The sequence below is a fragment of the Oncorhynchus mykiss genome, chromosome 12 (assembly GCF_013265735.2).
Source record: "Oncorhynchus mykiss isolate Arlee chromosome 12, USDA_OmykA_1.1, whole genome shotgun sequence".
Lineage (NCBI taxonomy): Eukaryota > Metazoa > Chordata > Actinopteri > Salmoniformes > Salmonidae > Oncorhynchus > Oncorhynchus mykiss.
Genome location: NC_048576.1, coordinates 57595834 through 57615978, shown reverse-complemented (window position 1 = coordinate 57615978; position 20145 = coordinate 57595834). Strand labels below are relative to the sequence as shown.

Genomic DNA, 20145 nt, shown 5'->3' with positions numbered 1-20145 from the left:
AAGTAACAAACTATCAACAACAATCCTACTAAGAGTCAGTAATGTACAGTGTACATTAACTGATTCAACTAACATCAACACGCAACAGAGAAAACATTTGACTCTCTAAAAGCTAAACGTGTTAAAGATCAGGGAGTCTAAAAATAATCATGGAGGCCAAGGGATACAGGAGAACGGTTGGGTAGGGAATGGATAAGCGGAGAATACCCAGATGTTCAGAAATCTCAACCCATCAACACACCACCCTGGGCCTGACCTCATGAACATGGGCACCCAAAAGACAGGACACTACACATACTAGTACTGGTACGGTAGGAAGGATAATGATAAAGAGTAGCACAAGGCGGAGGGAGTAGGGTGCACTAGTTGCTAGCACTCTGCTGGGAGGGTGTTTCCGCCCCAGAGACACTTACGCTCAAGTCTTAAAGTGCACAGTTCGTTTTTGCTTCTGCAAAAGGCCATGCAGGAAACAGAAGGAGAAAAGAAATGTAAAAACAGAACGGAAATTATAGAGACAACCAAAAAAAGACAAATGCATACAACGACTAAAAAAGCATAGATATGAAAACAAAATGAAAAGGGAATATTTTGGAAAATGGTCGATAATAAAGTGCATAGAAAGATGGGCAGTCTTCTGCAACATCAAATGCTGTGTGGGGGATCCACCTTCACAAAAACACAAAAATGTTCATGCTTCTATTTGTGCTTTGAGAGGCAACGGGCTAGAAACATTTTTGGCAATTAGGCCATCATTAGTGTTTGGCCACAAAGCAGTTGGTGATGTACTGTACACATGTATCCACAGTGTCATAGGCGTAACCCGTACACAGACGCACCTGTAATTCTCTCCTGGGCTCTGCTAGAGGCGGAGGCTGAGGGTCAGGTGGTGGGGCTTTCCGAGGAGCCTCTGGCATAGCCTGCAGGAAGTTAGACGGGACCAGGCCTTTGTGTCCGTTTAGGTCGCCCTGGAAACACCCGCATACACATTAGACACCGACATCACATATAACCTTTACTGTAGTCAATCTAAAAAGACGGTCTGCTAGCCTGTCTGTTCATCAGCTACAACACTACTACTGTTCTACTACAAGAACAACTAATGTTACTACTATCTAATCCAACAGCTTCCCTTGTCATTCAAATTGTCATGCCTTTAAAGTGTTGAAACGGTATAAAAAAGAGAGTGCTTACAACCTTCTCAGAGTTTTTGTGTACATGAGAGATAGCTGCATTGTTCTCTTTGGAAAAGGTGTATGCTTGTACACTTACATAGAAGAAGCCATCATCGTCCATGTCACCAAACACATAAATGACGTCCCCGGCACTGAAGGTCAGCTCCGCCTGCAGAGGACGATAGAGAAGACCAGATTCAGATTAACTTTATTATCCCACCAGGGGGAAATGAATTTGGTCATGTGCTTAAAAAGACATGGAAACACAGAATCTACACAAAGTAATTCAATTAAAGTGCTATAGCTACACATTCAAATTGAACATGTAATTTGCTGTATACTTGAGGGACCAACAGACGATGCATTACACATATATCTCTGTTTTGATTTTCTTTTGAAGAAGTCTCTTTCCCCTTGTCCGGCTGCTGCTGTGACAGAGTTTTGAGTGAAAGGGATGAGAACTGTCGAATTATCCTCCCCGCCGTCTTGATCAAGCTCTGAAGCTTGATTTGGTCTTGCACTCGCATGTTTCCAATCACGCATATCAGACCAAAGGACAGTACACTCCGCATAACAGATTTCTAAAACATGTAAGATATGGCGGTCTACATTAAAATGGTTAAGTTTGCGTGAAAAAAAAAATCTCTGTTGCAATTTCTTAATCTTTGCAAAGGCACGGTCATTGTGGTCACTCTATCGACTGATTCCCCATTGATCTTCGTAGGGGGTAGTGGAGTTTTTCCTTCCAATTTAGTTTTTTTAACGTTTATTTCAAGAAAGCGCTCCACTGGACGAACTGCCATTTCTCTGTCAAAACCTTGAGGAGAGGCTTGGGTTTGGGTAGAGAAAACCCACAACAGCTGTGTCATCTGCAAATTGAGAGTATTTGTGACCCGATTCAGGAAAGTAGGCGTATGTCGCAAGTCACGACTTCACAGGAGGGCTGTTTGAACGTCATTTTTATTTTTTATTGGCATAAATGCCTTCTCGAACATGTTTACTTTCATGTGCCTTAATATCAAACTTGTATACCATCTGTAAATACAAATAAAATTGTTAAAAACTACGAGCCTAGTTGGTTTAGCCACAGAAAAAGCGAGCAACATTCCTGCTAGCCATGATTGGCTGAGATAATGAGTGGGCTGGACATGCCGAGAGATGTGTTTGGATTGGTCTGCCATATAGCACGCGTCTGTCTATTGGAGCTGGTCAGTATGTCTAGGTAATCGTGTCAGACGCTGATTTTTATGTATAGCGTATTAATGTATCGTGTAGTAAAACTGCATAAACCTAATGTCAAGTTAAAGTGTACTGTTAGCTAGCTAACATTATGTGTATGCTCTCCACTTTCTGGAGGACCGAGTTTTGAAATCAGTGGAATTCGAGTATGATAGCTAAGAAGATGGAGAACACACCAGTCTGGATTACATTGTCAAACTAAGGGCCACCATGCATGAGTCAGACAGGAGATGCTTCCAACCATGATGTATATTGGTAAGATGTCTAGCAAGCAACATTTTCAGATATTACACGTTTCTAATTTTGACAGAAAGTGATTTCAAGTGTATTGTTAGCTAGCTAATGTTAGCTGGCTCGGTCGCTAGCTAACATTGTGTATGATCTTACTCTTCGTAGACACATTTGCTTTACTAATTAAAGCCATAGAACCTGGTTGGTTAGCTACCTGCAGATTCATGCAGGATAGTAACATCATGAGTTGTGATTATGGTCCATTGTTTAGCTAGCTACATGTCTTAACAAAAGACTCCATGCAAGTATGCATTTCAATAGAATGTAACCGCAACTGTTGGTAGACGTACTAGCTGGTAAATTTGCTCCGGCTATCTAACTTACTCCGATTTCAGACCACAGGTAAGATAGACTATCTAGCTAGCTAGATTTTCAGATATTACACATTTCAGATTTTGACAGAAAGTGGTTTTATTTAAAGTGTACTGTTAGCTAGTTAACAATAGCTGGCTGGGTCGCTAGCTAACATTATGTGTATGATTCTTCGTATTTCAAACACATTTGCTTGACTAGTTATAGCCATAGAACCTGGTTGGTTAGCCACCTGCAGATTCATGCAGGGTAGTAATGTCAGGAGTTGTGATTTTAAAAAAAAAAAATTAAATTCACCTTTATTTAACCAGGTAGGCTAGTTGAGAACAAGTTCTCATTTACAACTGCGACCTGGCCAAGATAAAGCATAGCAGTGTGAACAGACAACACAGAGTTACACATGGAGTAAACAATTAACAAATCACAGTAGGAATAGGCGGAAAAAAAAAAAAAAAAAAAAAAAAAAAAAGTCTATATACATTGTGTGCAAAAGGCATGAGGAGGTAAGCAAATAATTACAATTTTGCAGATTAACACTGGAGTGATAAATGATCAGATGGTCATGTGCAGGTAGAGATACTGGTGTGCAAAAGAGCAGAAATGTAAATAAATATAAACAGTATGGGGATGAGGTAGGTAAATTGGGTGGGCTATTTACCGATAGACTATGTACAGCTGCAGCGATCGGTTAGCTGCTCAGATAGCAGATGTTTGAAGTTGGTGAGGGAGATAAAAGTCTCCAACTTTAGCGATTTTTGCAATTCGTTCCAGTCACAGGCAGCAGAGAACTGGAACGAAAGGCGGCCAAATGAGGTGTTGGCTTTAGGGATGATCAGTGAGATACACCTGCTGGAGCGCGTGCTACGGGTGGGTGTTGCCATCGTGACCAGTGAACTGAGATAAGACGGAGCTTTACCTAGCATGGACTTGTAGATGACCTGGAGCCAGTGGGTCTGGCGACGAATATGTAGCGAGGGCCAGCCGACTAGAGCATACAGGTCGCAGTGGTGGGTGGTATAAGGTGCTTTAGTAACAAAACAGATGGCACTGTGATAAACTGCATCCAGTTTGCTGAGTAGAGTATTGGAAGCTATTTTGTAGATGACATCGCCGAAGTCGAGGGTCGGTAGGATAGTCAGTTTTACTAGGGTAAGTTTGGCGGCGTGAGTGAAGGAGGCTTTGTTGCGGAATAGAAAGCCGACTAGATTTGATTTTAGATTGGAGATGTTTGATATGAGTCTGGAAGGAGAGTTTACAGTCTAGCCAGACACCTAGGTACTTATAGATGTCCACATATTCTAGGTTGGAACCATCCAGGGTGGTGATGCTAGTCGGGCGTGCGGGTGCAGGCAGCAAACGGTTGAAAAGCATGCATTTGGTTTTACTAGCGTTTAAGAGCAGTTGGAGGCCACGGAAGGAGTGTTGTATGGCGTTGAAGCTCATTTGGAGGTTAGATAGCACAGTGTCCAAGGAAGGGCCGGAAGTATACAGAATGGTGTCGTCTGCGTAGAGGTGGATCAGGGAATCGCCCGCAGCAAGAGCAACATCATTGATATATACAGAGAAAAGAGTCGGCACGAGAATTGAACCCTGTGGCACCCCCATAGAGACTGCCAGAGGACAGGACAACATGCCCTCCGATTTGACACACTGAACTCTGTCTGCAAAGTAGTTGGTGAACCAGGCAAGGCAGTCATTAGAAAAACTGAGGCTACTGAGTCTGCCGATAAGAATATGGTGATTGACAGAGTCGAAAGCCTTGACCAGGTCGATGAAGACGGCTGCAGAGTACTGTCTTTTATCGATGGCGGTTATGATATCGTTTTTATTTTACCTTTATTTAACCAGGCAAGTCAGTTAAGAACACATTCTTATTTTCAATGACGGCCTAGGAACAGTGGGTTAACTGCCTGTTCAGGGGCAGGGGTTTAGTACCTTGAGCGTGGCTGAGGTGCACCCGTGACCCGCACCCGTGACCCGTGACCGGCTCGGAAACCAGATTGCACAGCGGAGAAGGTACGGTGGGATTCGAGATGGTCAGTGACCTGTTTGTTGACTTGGCTTTTGAAGACCTTAGATAGGCAGGGCAGGATGGATATAGGTCTGTAACAGTTTGGGTCCAGGGTGTCTCCCCCTTTGAAGAGGGGGATGACTGCGGCAGCTTTCCAATCCTTGGGGATCTCAGACGATATGAAAGAGGTTGAACAGGCTGGTAATAGGGGTTGCAACAATGGCGGTGCATAGTTTCAGAAATAGAGGGTCCAGATTGTCAAGCCCAGCTGATTTGTACGGGTCCAGGTTTTGCAGCTCTTTCAGAACATTTGCTATCTGGATTTGGGTAAAGGAGAACCTGGAGAGGCTTGGGCGAGTAGCTGCGGGGGGGGGAGGGGGGGGGGGGATGTTGGTCCATTGTTTAGCTAGCTAACTAGCTACATGTCTTAACTAAAGACTGCACTCTACTTTTGACAAAGTATTTTCATTTCAATTTAGCGTACTGTTAGCTAGCTAGCTATCATTAGCTGGCTGGCTTGCTAACTAACGTTACACCTTGCTCTGGTATTAATTGCTAGCTATCTAGCTACATTTCTTAACAAAATACTCTCGTCTTAGTGTGCCAGAGCACAGAATAACTGATTAATTTTTGAACGCTCAACACCCGTTGAATATGTCCAGTGTCAGTAAACGTCGGCAATAAAGCGTAATTAAATTGTTGCCAGCAGCACAATTACAGTCACCAACGCTCTGGATAACATGAAATTTGCCTAACCAGCTCTGCTAGGGGGAGTAAAATGGTCAGAGTGAGAGAACACTCTCATTATGTGTCTGGAAGTAACTAGCCAATGTTAGCCAGTTAGCTTGGGTGCTTGACTGTCATTGTGAGGTCAGAGCTTTCGGAACAACACTACTTATTGGCCAGAGCATCCAGTGTGCGCTCTGAATTTACGAATGGACAATCTGACAGCACAGTTGCAGTCACCAACATTCTGGATAACATAACAGCCTAACCAGCTCTACTAAGGTGAGTAATGTTCAGTGAGCTGTTCTTGCTCTCTTAGATGTCTGGAAGTAGCTGGAAAGTTAGTACAGAACGCACGGATCAACCCTTAAAGAGATGGGTGGAGCTAAGGCTTAAGAGGCTGTCAACAATGCTGAATGGGTGTAGACACAACGGCTCTCCAATAGTAATACCACAATTTTCTCAAAAGTGAGTTTACAAGTTGATCAACTTTCAAAGCAGAATTACTTTCCCATTACTTCCTCAAATGCAGTTTATTATTACTACTTTTATCCAATGTAAAAAAAAAAATGAAATTCAAATGTTGCTACATAAGGCGGTGAGTCACATTTGTGGGCTGAGTCAGAGGCTTGACAATCATTTGTGTACAGTGTGTACAGTATTGGTGAAAGTACGCAACCTTGAGGGGCTTCCGCATTAACCGTTCTAGATGTAGAGATGGCGGAGTTAAACTTCACTTGTTGAGTACAGTTCACAAGGAAACTATTAATCCACTTGATCAGTAGAGAGTTGACACCTAAATTCACCAGATTATCTACCAGTAGGTGTGGTTGGATGGTGTTAAACGCGCTACTGAAGTCAATGAATAACATTTTCTCTAGGCTATTTGCCTTTTCTTAATGTTTGTAGATATTGTTCAACATGACCAGTAACGCATCATCAACACCCCTGGAGACACGGTAGGCAAATTGGTTTGGATCTAATTGGGATGAGAAACCAGAGAGAATTTGTTTTTTCAAAAAATGTCATAGGTCAAGATGTCAAGGCTACAGGGCGTAAATCGTTATTTTCTTTTGGCCTGTTGTTTTTAGCTACTGGGACAATCAGCAACTTATTCCATAAGTCTGGAATTATCCCACTGTCCAGTGACAGCTGGAACAGCTTCTGGAACGGTAATGCGAGCTGGTCTGCGCATGCCTGAAGTGCCTTGTTGCTAATGCCGTCTGGACCATATGATTTTCGTGGGTTGACACGTTGAAAGTATTGCTTGACGTCATTCACAGAGATCTGTAAATCAACAGCTGGTATGCTGTCTATACTGTCAAAGGAGACTTTTCTCTGCGATGTAAAATCACACGTCAAACCTATAATAGAAACTGTTCAAATAATTTGCAAAAGTAAGATCATTTGACGGTCATACAATGTTATTGGTTTGTAGCCCTTGCCAGGCTTTCCTACTGTCCTTGAAAAGGTTTTCTAATGTGTCTGTGTTGGCTGCCTTGCACTTCTTGATTTTGCTTTTGAGTTGCCTCTGAAGATTTTTCCTTTCCCCTTTACTGACACCTGATTTAAACACTTGTTTTTTTCTGATTGAGGAGCCCTTTTAATTCCAGAGTTACCCACAATGTATTATTGTGGAACATGTTGACTTTATTTTTGGGAATAACGAGATCCTCACAGAAACTAATGTACTCAGAGACAGTATCCGCTGCCCCTTCCAGGTCATCAGCGCTGTCCATCAGGACCACCCAGTCAGTGGACTCAAAACAGTCCTGCAGGGCTTTAGTAGCTTCACGAGTCCAGCTTTCAATCTCCACCTTTTTAGCCTTCTCTCACTGCAAACACGGTTTGTAGACTGGGATGAGCTGAACCCCCAAGATTGGGTAGTGCCTTGGAAAAATACGCACCTGGGATGTTACCATAACAGAGGTCCAGACAGGCTTAATTTTGGGTAGAACATGTAACATATTGCTGGTATGATGGTAAATGTTCAGATAGAATGCACATGTTACATTTTCCCACAATTAGCTTTACTGCTTCAGGTGACTCTGTCTCAGCCTGGGATACAAGTTTATGGATCAAGCCATGGATCAAGTTGGCAGCTATTTGGGTGTCAATGGTTACAATAGGACTATAGTAGGCAGTACCCTCGTTAAGTTACAGTTTTAACAGTGGTCAAGTAGGCTACTGTGACTATTTGATCATAATGTAGGCCAACCAGAATGGCCTACCATCAAAAACAATGGAAAAAATATATTCCATAACATTTTAACATGGAAATAGCTGTTCTATTATTCAACCTACAGTAGCAGCCAATGTGTGGTGTTCAATGTAGGTCTACATTCCATGAGACTTGTTTATCTGTTTTTCCACTTGTCCTTCAGACAAGGTGGCTGAACATTTTGTGTTGTTTGATGCAAGAAACCACTTCACAAAATAAAACACATCATTATTCCCATACCATTATTACAGAGAATCAGACTAATTATGCTACCCTCTGCCTATTGGCTACTTAGCTTATTCAAACCTGTCTCAAAATACAATAATACCCCTTTAAGACAAAAAAACGCTCTTTACAAAACTTTTCAAAGATGGCTAGAAATGCACGTTTAGTGTTCTTGTCGGAAGCAATCACTCCCCCGTTGCAGGGGAGTGAACTATAACTGGGCTAATAACTCACTAACTAGCAAATTATATGAACAAATGTGCACACGTTGCTACTTGTAGCTCTCGCTTGGATCTCTAACAAGCACATCCACTCACGACTGCTCATGCTATAAACACAGTCCAGTTCAAAGTGAATGGCACAGATCAATATATGGCAATGTTCTGTTTGCATATAGGCCTAGTGCAGCTCTGATTGGTTATGGCACACTGGAGAATACGGGCCTGAGTCGTGCCTGTCAATGCAATAGAATCCTACTCCAATGTGCTTTGCCTACAACAAAATCTCTTGGATAGTTCATTTTGTTTTGGTATTGTACGTTGCATTCAAAGTGTCTAATATATTGCATTGATTCGATCACATTTCCCACAGTAAAAGGAAATATTGATAGGTGTTAACTAACAGAGAAAACTCTAGAAAGTTGAGTGAAGTTCAATCTTCTGCTTCTCAGCATCAACTGATCTTTCTTCTGCACGGCAGTTCCGGGGAACATTGCAAACAATAGAACGCTATTGTTACAGCTTTATTGTCAATTGAATCAGAAATGTGTACTTTGCTCTTTTAAAAATGTTACTATAGCACAAGCCTTTTTTGTTACAGGGACTATCATGTCGCTTACCTCAATGTCAGCGTTGGGAGAACTCTCTCGAGGGTCGTAGTCAAAGATGGCCTTCATCCTGCGAGGAACGGGACCTGCTGGGTTCGCCATGGCAACACCAGACTGGCTGGGATCTGTCGATCCAACACAGAAATACAGAGTCAAATTTCGGACCAGATTTTTTACAATTTCTGAGTGGCACACCCTGTTCATTTGAACCTCCATGTCAGCATGCAGTTCATAGTAACTCAGAATCATGCAGTGCATAGCTAGCTTCACACCATCACAGGGAAAACCAAGATTAAAAGATTAACAATAGCAGTGGTTGGCTTTGATGATGATGTTTTTGGCCCATTTCCTTGCAGGCAAGCAAGATGGTGAGGGTCACATAAGAGTCACGCCAGTTTAGCCTGTTTTCACTCGACAGTTAGTGAACTGTAAGTGCAAAACATGAAAAGACATGAGAGTTCATGTAGTGATGTCACTTAGAAAATAAAATTAAACAGGGTTAGGAGGATAATGGAGATGGAGAAGAGGGAAATGCATTTAAGGAGATCATCATCATCATTATCACCGCCAGGCAAGCAGACAATGTTTCCCCTAAGTTTAATTTCCAGCTGTGGTGGCAGAAGTAGCGAGGAGGAGGGGGTGAGGGGGGAAAATCAAGGACAGTTTAATTTAATTTCAATGACATCCCCAGTCAAGTCTATATTAACCCCAAAAATGATTTAGCTAGTGTAACGTTACTGTATTTTAGCTAACAATTATTATAGTGCATTCGGAAAATATTTCTGACCCCTTCACTTTTTCCACATTTTGTTACAGCCTTATTATCAAAAATGTCCCCCTCAATCTACAAACAATATCCCATAATGACAAAGCAAAAACAGGTTATTACAAATGTTTGCAAATGTATAAAAAAAAAAAAACGGAAATATCACAGAAGTATTCAGACCCTTTACTTAGTACTTTGTTGAAGCACCTTTGGCAGCGATTACAGCCTCGAGTCTTCTTGGGTATGACACTACAAGCTTGGCGCACCTGTATTTGGGGAGTTTCTCACATTCTTCTCTGCAGATCCTCTTAAGCTCTGTCAGGTTAGATGGGGAGCGTAGCTGCACAGCTATTTTCAGGTCTCTCCAGAGATGTTCAAGTTCCTCATGGTCAGAGTCCTCCTAGCGGGCTGTCATGTGCCTTTTACTGAGGACTGGCTTCCCTCTGGTCACTCTACCATAAAGGCCTGATTGGTGGAGTGCTGCAGAGATGGTTGTCCTTCTGGAAGGTTCTCCCATCTTCACAGAGGAACTCTGGAGCTCTGTCAGAGTGACCAGCAGGGTTCTTGGTCACCTCCCTGACCAAGGCTCTTCTCCCCCGATTGCTTAGTTTGGCCTGGCGGCCAGCTCTAGCAAAGTAGTGGTGGTTACAAACTTCTTCCATTAAAGAATGATGGAGGCCATTGTGTTCTTGGGAACCTTCATTTTTGGTACCCTTCCCCAGAACTGTACATCAACACAATCCTGTTTCAAAGCTCTACGGACAATTCCTTCAACCTCATGGCTTGGTTTTTGCTCTGACATGCATTGTCAACTGTGGGACCTTATATAGACAGCTGTGTGCCTTTACAAATCATGTCAAATTAATTGAATTTACCACAGGTGGACTTCAATCAAGTTGTAAAAATATCTAAAGGAAACAGGATGCACCTGAGCTCAATTTCTAGTCTCATAGCAAAGGGTTTGAATACTTATGTAAATAAGGTATCTGTTTTTTATTTTCAATCAATTTGCAAACATTTCTAAAAACCTGATTGATGAGGATATTTTTAATTTCATCCATTTTAGAATACGCCTGTAATGTAACAAAATGTGGGAAAAGTCAAGGGGTCCAAAGGCACTGTACATACATCTATTAACAGAGTTGGCTTCACTTCCAGGATTACAAGCTAGTTAGCTAGTTACCTTGAAGGTTTTTCGGATGACCTGATGAGAATCTGAGGAAGATCTGTAACTTGATGTCACTCTGATGTTGAAAGCTTGTCTCGGCAGAAATGTTAATTATTTGTATAATTCTTATTGGGAGTGGCGGTACGCCACTGCTAAATTAATATAGGATTAATATAGGAGAAACACAGACAGACCTTGGTGGCAGCAGGATAAGGCATGAGACAGATTTAGAGAGGTCTCATGTTAATGATGTCGTCAAGTGTAATGCATGGGTCGTTCAACAAAATGAGTCCGTTAGAGTCCCTTTGATATTGTAAGTAGAAATTGTGCACCAATATTGAATTTTAAAAGATGGTTATATATATTAAATGAAGTGTCCTGTAATATAGAATACATGGAACATTCGATAAATCAGATATTTTATATGAATTAAGACTTTCTAGTGCCAAATTCAGCATTTTGACGTGCCCCTGGGCAGCCTCTGTTACTTATAGGAATATTTTAACCCACTTAACCATAACATTTCTCCAAGTTTTCACAATCACTGTAAAGCCCTAGTTGTTTGGAAGCTAAGGAATTGCTTGTATTAATGTCTACATTTGTATGACAAGCATTTTCCATTATAGACATCTTAATGCACACTTTTAAATTATATCAAATGAACTGAAAATAACAGTTACAAAAATTATATATAAAAACAATATTATTCCATAAAATATATATATTTTTAGGGATGCATGATATATCGGTGAACATATCGGAATTGGCCGATATTAGCTAAAAATGCCAACATCGGTATCTAGTTTAACGCCGATGCTAAAAACCGATGTCAAAGCTGCCATGCATACCTATATAACGTTGGTACATGACGTAATGACGCCACATAAAATTTTGCGCTACACGTGCAACACAGCATTCCTAACCTAGCCCACAATGTCTGCTGTGTGGATCAAGCAGTCAACAAGTCGAGCAGTCATATGAAACAGTAAGAACATTTCAGCGAGACAACTCAAAGGCAAAATCCATTAAAGCCAAGATAATGGAATTCATTGCCCTTGACAATCAACCGTTCTCTGTTGTGGGTGATGTTGGCTTTCGCCGACTGGTCAAGCACCGGTACACACTATCAAGTGCACTATTTTTCAGATGTTGCCCTACCGGAGTTACACAGTAATAGCGTCACTGCTATTAGCTTCACGACATACATAATACATACATACTATGGAACGCCGTTTGGGTCTTTGTGCATCAAAAAGGATACAGTAGCACTGTCAAAGTAGTACAAAAAAAGTCTGCAAACATGCAAACACCGGCCACGAACGATGCATGTTGGTAATAAAGCATAATTTGTTCGACAGCAACTTCTGGGGTACCTAGCTAGCACCAATACAACAAGCCTGAAAAAACAATGACCAGTAGAAACTGCAGTCATGTTCATTATTCTTAGCAATGATTTAGGAATCCTTGTAAGTATTAGCTAGGTTGCCACTTGTTGTTCGCCTACTGAAATTGAAATGAATTTAATGAAAAAACATAGCTATCCAGCTATCCAGTTGCCCAAAGCTAACGTTATAAGCAGCCAGCTAGCTTCATCTGGTTAGTGAGGCTCGACCGGACCGGGTTATGTGCTGTGAAGCTAGCCACAATAAGGATTAGGCACAATAGTGGAATTTGCGGTTTGCCTTCAAAATAAATATATGTAATTGACAGTGATGCAAATGAATACAAATAGTAGAATTATGCCATACTTTTATTTTGAAGGCTAACCAAAAAATCCACTATTGTGGCTAATCCTTACTGTGGCTAGCTTCACATGGATGGGTCCGACCACCATTAATCAAATAAGAACTGTCTTATAAATTAGGGTTATTTTAGATGATGGCACCTAGCTATGTAGTTAGCTAGGTAACTACAGCTACTGAAACAGACTGTCATTTTGCTATGTTTTCGGGGAAAAACAGTGTTTGCATCCATAAGCTATCTAGGCACTGCAGGTGCGCTAGGCAACTTTACCAGCATCATAGCATACGTATGGATGCATCGTTGTGACATATGAAATACGAGTGATAGTTATTACACATTGATTACACTATGTAAAAAACGTTTGAATACGTTAAGTTATGTGACGTGCAGTCATATTCAGATCCTGATTGGTCAACAAGCTTATTTGACAAGTCAAATAGTGTTATTTTGACACGTCAAATAGTGTTATTTGGACATGCAAAGACCCAAACGGCGTTCCATAGAAATCCTGGTTGAGAATGAAACGACAAGAAATTAACAACGAAACAGCACAGCAAGTAAGTGAAAGAAATAGGTCTTGATTATTTTTTACTGGTAAATGCCAACAATTGTTTTGGGGGGTCAGTGTAGTGTGTAACCTTTATTTAACTTGGCAAGTCAGTAAATATCAAATTCTTATTGACAATGATGGCCTACCCCGGCCAAACCCGGACGACGCTGGGCCAATTGTGCGCTGCCCTATGGGACTTCCAATCACGGCCGAATGTGATAGAGCCTGGATTCGAACCAGGTACTGTAGTGACGCCTCTTGCACTGAGATGCAGTGCCTTAGACCGCCGCGTCCATGTGTGTGTGTTAACTATTTAATTGTACTAGAATGCCCCTAAAATGTTTAATATCGGTTATCGTTTTTTGGGGGGGGCAAGGAAAATATTGGATATCGGTACTGGCATTATATTTTTTTATTGAGTACTAATGTTACTGCTCCACAACAATACTTAAATATACTGACCAAAAATATAAAAACACAAGATGCAACACTTTCTAAGATTTTACATCAGTCAATTGAAATAAATTCATTAGGACCTAATCTATGGATTTCACATGACTAGGAATACAGATATGCATCTGTTGGTCACAGATTAAAAAAGGTAGGGGCGTAGATCAGAAAACTAGTGTTCTGCTGTGACCACCATTTGCCTCAGGCAGCGCGACACATCTCCTTCGCATTGAGATGATCAGGCTGTTGATTGTGGCCTGTGGAATGCTGTCCCATACCTCAATGGCTGTTTGAAATTGCTGGATATTGGCGGGAACTGGAACACACGGTCATAGAGCATCCCAAACATGCTCAACGGGTGACATGTCAGGTGAGTATGCAGGCCATGGAAGAACTGGGACATTTTCAGCTTCCAGGAATTGTGTACAGATGGGGCCGTGCATTACCATGCTGAAACATGAGGTGATGGAGGCACAACAATGGGCCTTAGGATCTCATTACGGTATCACTGTGCATTCAAATTCCCATCGATAAAAGGCAATTGTGTTTGTTATCCGTAGCTTATGCCTGCCCATACCATAACCCCATCATCACTATGGGGCACTCTGTTCAGTGTTGACATCAGCAAACCGCTCTCCCACACAACGCCATACACGTGGTCTGCAGTTGTGAGGCCGGTTGGACGTACTGTCAAATTCTTTAAAACAACGTTGGAGGCGGCTTATGGTAGAGAAATTAACATTCAATTCCCTGGCAACAGTTCTGGTGGACAATCCTGCAGTCAACAGACCAATTGCCAATTCTGGCATTGTGTTGTGTGACAAAACTGCACATTTTAGAGTGGCCTTTTGTTGTCTCCAGCACAAGGTCCACCTGTGTAATGATCATGCTGTTTAATCAGTCTCTTGATATGCCACACCAGATGGATGGATTATCTTGGCAAAGAAGAATTGCTCACTAAGAGCGATGTAAACAAATTTGGGATCATTTATTTCAGCTCATGAAAGATGGGACCAACAGTTTACGTGTTGCATTTTTATTTTTGTTCATTGTACATATAATTTTGTCCTTGAAACATTTTATTGAAATACTGTAGAATTAATTCCTATGGAGGACTGCTCCTTCTGGGGAGTGCTAATATTGCGTACAGTGGCTTCAAGCTTCTCATTGGCCATTACATAGCATCAGCAATCCACGGTTTATACACATTATTGGTGTCGAAGCAGGTGAGCTGGTTCTACTCCTTTTGGACATTTCCTGGTGTTTTGGTCAAGCAAAAGACATCAACCCTGTTACCCATAGATAGACAGGCTAAACATGTTATAACAACTTACATTTTTGTGTGATTCCTGTTACACATAACAATATTCTATTCCCCCAGACGCAAGGCGATTTCTGGCTGATTTAAGATGAAAGATGACTATGTTACTTTATTTGACACTTACTATATAAATGGGAAAACATGTTTTTTATTGAACATGTGCTCTTGATGGCAGAATGTAAACAATTGGTGAATGTTTTTTTGCACAAAGTTACACTACCCAAAAGGTACTCATTTCATGGATCGACTCACTTGCAGGTATCAGGTGGAGGCTAGAGCAGTTAGAGAAAGGTTTAGAGAGGTCTCATAATGATGATGTCATGTGTATCTTGTCTAATACATGCAGGTTTTCAGTCGATGCTAGAGAGGGCGTCCCTTCATGCTTGTGAGGCAGAAAGAGAGAGAGCCAATGATGGATACATTACAAACCTTGACTGGAGGATTCTAAGCTATCCTCCCTCATTGCAGTAGACTCAACTGGAAGAGTAGATAGGGATGGGAGTGGGGTAGGGTGGGGAGAGAGAAGCAGGTTAAAGCATTTCACTCTGGTCCTAATTGGCTCTGACACACTCAGTAGTACAACCAAATCAAAACGTAGAAACCAAAGCCAACCCTAGAGAGAGCAGCCTGAGGCCAGATATGATATCAGACAGTCACACAGGAGTAGACAGAGGCACAGATAGATGGAGGAGATCAGAGGGGATGCTGAAGAGTGGGACCGCACTGAAACTATGGCATCTCCTATATCCAAATGCTTTAACCATGCATATAAGTGCATTAATAAAAGTGTTAGGCCTAATTTTCAACAACAAAAAAACGACCTACTACATCTCAGTCTATGGCAGATCATTATAATGTTCTGTATATTTAATACTGTGAATCCACAAATCCCCTCTGGTCAGTGAGCAAGAAGGAGTGTGATAGAGAGAGAAAAAAAGGCAGACCAAGGGAAGAGTGGGCAAGAGGAAAGGAGAAAGGAGAGAGAGAAAGCCAGTCAGCAGCGACAGCGAGACACACCTTTCTTGGATCGTCTCGGTTTCGGCGGTGGGACAGGCCGACGCGGAAGCTTTGCATGTGAGCGAGTGCCTTTATGGAGTTTTAAAAAGGGAAACCAAATTTGAAACCATAAAGAAAAACACAGACAGACAGAGACACCAAATCGTGAAGAAGCAGACCAGACAAGAGACAGAATGAGTTTTGAAGGCCGTAAAAAGCCATTTTAAAAACCAACCAACCAATAATAATAAAAAGCGAACAGAACACAGCAGGTGAGACCAAGTGGAAGTGAAAGGGCTAAAACATCTGCAGAGATCATTGTGGGGGAACGATAAGCTGGAAATAGAAGCACATTGTTTGTCAGCTTGATCTAGTTGGCAGGGTGGGTAATGCTGTGTGTGGTTCCTGAGGGTGTGTGTGTGCACCTGTGTGTGTGTATGTGGGGGTCCAAAGCAATTAGCTCCCAGAGCTTATTACACTAACTAAAGTGATTTGCATGACACAGAGTCGATGAAAAACTAAGAGAATTAGGCTTGGCAAAAGCTGAAGCTGGGATGATTATCCTAAAACAGTCAGTGACACAATCAAGTCTAAGTGAAGACAAACTACGAGAGCATACAAAGCAGATCGGCTGAACTACAGAGGGGTATCCTACGAATCAATTTTGAAGAGACAGTGAGGTAACTTTGGTTAACTCTGAGTTCAATGTGGGATAACCAGTCATACGAATGTGGCTCACTTTCTAGTCAGGTACAGTGGGGAGAACAAGTATTTGATATACTGCCGATTTTGCAGGTTTTCCTACGTACAAAGCATGTAGAGGTCTGTAATTTTTATCATAGGTACACTTCAACTGTGAGAGACGGAATCTAAAACAAAAATCCAGAAAATCACATTGTATGATTTTTAAGTATAAAATAAAATTAATTAGCATTTTATTGCATGACATAAGTATTTGATCACCTACCAACCAGTAAGAATTCCGGCTCTCACAGACCTGTTAGTTTTTCTTTAAGAAGCCCTCCTGTTCTCCACTTCCTGTATTAAATGCACCTGTTTGAATTTGTTACCTGTATAAAAGACACCTGTCCACACACTCAATCAAACAGACTCCAACCTCTCCACAATGGCCAAGACCAGAGAGCTGTGTAAGGACATCAGGGATAAAATTGTAGACCTGCACAAGGCTGGGATGAGCTACAGGACAATAGGCAAGCAGCTTGGTGAGAAGGCAACAAATGTTGGCGCAATTATTAGAAAATGGAAGAAGTTCAAGATGACGGTCAATCACCCTCGGTCTGGGGCTCCATGCAAGATCTCACCTCGTGGGGCATCAATGATCATGAGGAAGGTGAGGGATCAGCCCAGAACTACACGGCAGAACCTGGCCAATGACCTGAAGAGAGCTGGGACCACAGTCTCAAAGAAAACCATTAGTAACACACTACGCCGTCATGGATTAAAATCCTGCAGCGCACGCAAGGTCCCCCTGCTCAAGCCAGCGCATGTCCAGGCCCGTCTGAAGTTTGCCAATGACCATCTGGATGATCCAGAGGAGGAATGGGAGAAGGTCATGTGGTCTGATGAGACAAAAATAGAGCTTTTTGGTCTAAACTCCACTCGCCATGTTTGGAGGAAGAAGAAGGATGAGTACAACCCCAAGAACACCATCCCAACCGTGAAGCATGGAGGTGGAAACATCATTCTTTGGGGATGCTTTTCTGCAAAGGGGACAGGACGACTGCACCGTACTGAGGGGAGGATGGATGGGGCCATGTATCGTGAGATCTTGGCCAACAACCTCCTTACCTCAGTAAGAGCATTGAAGATGGGTCGTGGCTGGGTCTTCCAGCATGACAACGACCCGAAACACCAAGCCAGGGCAACTAAGGAGTGGCTCTGTAAGACGCATCTCAAGGTCCTGGAGTGGCCTAGCCAGTCTCCAGACCTGAACCCAATAGAAAATCTTTGGAGGGAGCTGAAAGTCCGTATTGTCCAGCAACAGCCCCGAAACCTGAAGCATCTGGAGAAGGTCTGTATGGAGGAGTGGGCCAAAATCCCTGCTGCAGTGTGTGCAAACCTGGTCAAGAACTACAGGAAACGTATGATCTCTGTAATTGCAAACAAAGGTTTCTGTACCAAATATTAAGTTCTACTTTTCTGATGTATCAAATACTTATGTCATGCAATAAAATGCAAATTAATTACTTAAAAATCACACAATGTGATTTTCTGGATTTTTTTAGATTCCGTCTCTCACAGTTCAAGTGTACCTTTGATAAAAATTACAGACCTCTACATGCTTTGTAAGTAGGAAAACCTGCAAAATCGGCAGTGTATCAAATACTTGTTCTCCCCAATGTATATTTCTATGGTAACGAATCCTCCAGAACAAACCTGCTCCGGGGCAGGCTAACTCAGGGATAACTCTACTTATCCTGAATGAAGTATCAGAGGACCAATAAAATCAGATTCCCTCCCTCTTGCAAAGATTGCATTATCATCCCCTTCATTTGAGAAAGACAGATTAAATCATTTTTGTATCAAATATGTTTTTGTGTGTAAAAAAAAAATAGTGAAATGTTAAAACACCAAGTCATTTAGTAATGACAGAAAACATTTTAAACTTCACGCACAGTAAAACTTTCGTATGACAAATACAATTATTATGATACAATTTAGAGGTCGACCGATTAATCGGAATGGACGATTAATTAGGGCCGATTTCATGTTTTCATAACAATCGGTAATTGCCATTTTTGGACACCGATTATGGCCGATTACATTGCACTCCACGAGGAGACTGCGTGGCAGGCTGACTACCTGTTACGCGAGTGCAGCAAGGAGCCAAGGTAAGTTGCTAGCTAGCATTAAACTTATCTTATAAAAAACAATCAATCTTAACATAATCACTGGTTAACTACACATGGTTGATGATAGTACTAGTTTATCTAGCTTGTCCTGCGTTGCATATAATCGATGCGGTGCCTGTTAATTTCTCATCGAATCACAGCCTACTTCGCCAAACGGGTGATGATTTAACAAGCGCATTTGCGAAAAAAAGCACTGTCGTTGCACCAATGTACCTAATGTACCATAAACATCAATGCCTTTCTTTAAAATCAATACACAAGTATATATTTTTAAACCTGCATATTTAGTTAATATTGCCTGCTAACATGAATTTCTTTTAAGTAGGGAAATTGTGTCACTTCTCTGGCGTTCTGTGCAAGCACAGTCAGGGTATATGCAGCAGTTTGGGCCGCCTGGCTCGTTGCGAACTGTGTGAAGACCATTTCTTCCTAACAAAGACCGTAATTAATTTGCCAGAATTGTACATAATTATGACATAACATTGAAGGTTGTGCAATGTAACAGTAATATTTAGACTTAGGGATGCCACCCGTTAGATAAAATACGGAACGGTTCCGAATTTCACTGAAAGAAACGTTTTGTTTTCGAAATGATAGTTTCCGGACTTGACCATATTAATGACCTAAGGCTCGTATTTCTGTGTGTTATTATGTTATAATTAAGTCTATGATTTGATATAGCAGTCTGACTGAGCAGTGGTAGGCAGCAGCAGGCTTGTAAGCATTCATTCAAACAGCACTTTCCTGCATTTGCCAGCAGCTCTTCAAGCTTTGAGCTGTTTATGACTTCAAGCCTATCAACTCCCGAGATTTAGACTGGTGTAGCCGAAATGAAATGGCTAGCTAGTTTGCGGGGAGCGCGCTAATAGTGTTTCAATCAGTGACGTCACTTGCTCTGAGACCTTGAAGTAGTTGTTCCTCTTGCTCTGCAAGGGCCGCGGCTTTTGTGGAGCGATGGGTAACGATGCTTCGAGGGTCGCTGTTGTTGATGTGTGCAGAGGGTCCCTGGTTCGAGGCGAGGAGAGGGACAGAAGCTATACTGTTACACTGGCAATACTATAGTGCCTATAAGAACATCCAATAGTCAAAGGTATATGAAATACAAATGATATAGAGAGAAATAGTCCTATAATTCCTATAATAACTACAACCTAAACTTCTTACCTGGGAATATTGAAGACTAATGTTAAAAGCTTTCATACCTTCTCACGTTCTGAGCAAGGAACTTAAACGTTAGCTTTTTTACATGGCACAT

The 20145-nt window shown here is 41.7% G+C and overlaps 1 protein-coding gene across 8 annotated transcripts in view; it reads right to left on the bottom strand.

Moving 5' to 3' along the window:
- The window catches only part of LOC110537838 (peripheral-type benzodiazepine receptor-associated protein 1), a 182021-nt gene that overhangs the window by 2374 nt on the left and 159502 nt on the right, over positions 1–20145 (bottom strand). For 5 of the 8 annotated variants that reach the window (XM_036937863.1, XM_036937871.1, XM_036937864.1 and 2 more), the window contains 5 exons: positions 16039–16107; positions 15451–15498; positions 9036–9148; positions 1270–1341; positions 837–965 (listed from right to left, as the gene is read on the bottom strand). In XM_036937863.1, the coding sequence (XP_036793758.1) occupies positions 837–965; positions 1270–1341; positions 9036–9148; positions 15451–15498; positions 16039–16107 (431 nt within the window). Of the gene's footprint in view, positions 1–413; positions 449–836; positions 966–1269; positions 1342–9035; positions 9149–15450; positions 15499–16038; positions 16108–20145 lie in introns of all 8 variants that reach the window. The other 3 variants (XM_036937869.1, XM_036937867.1, XM_036937868.1) reach the window with 3 other exon arrangements.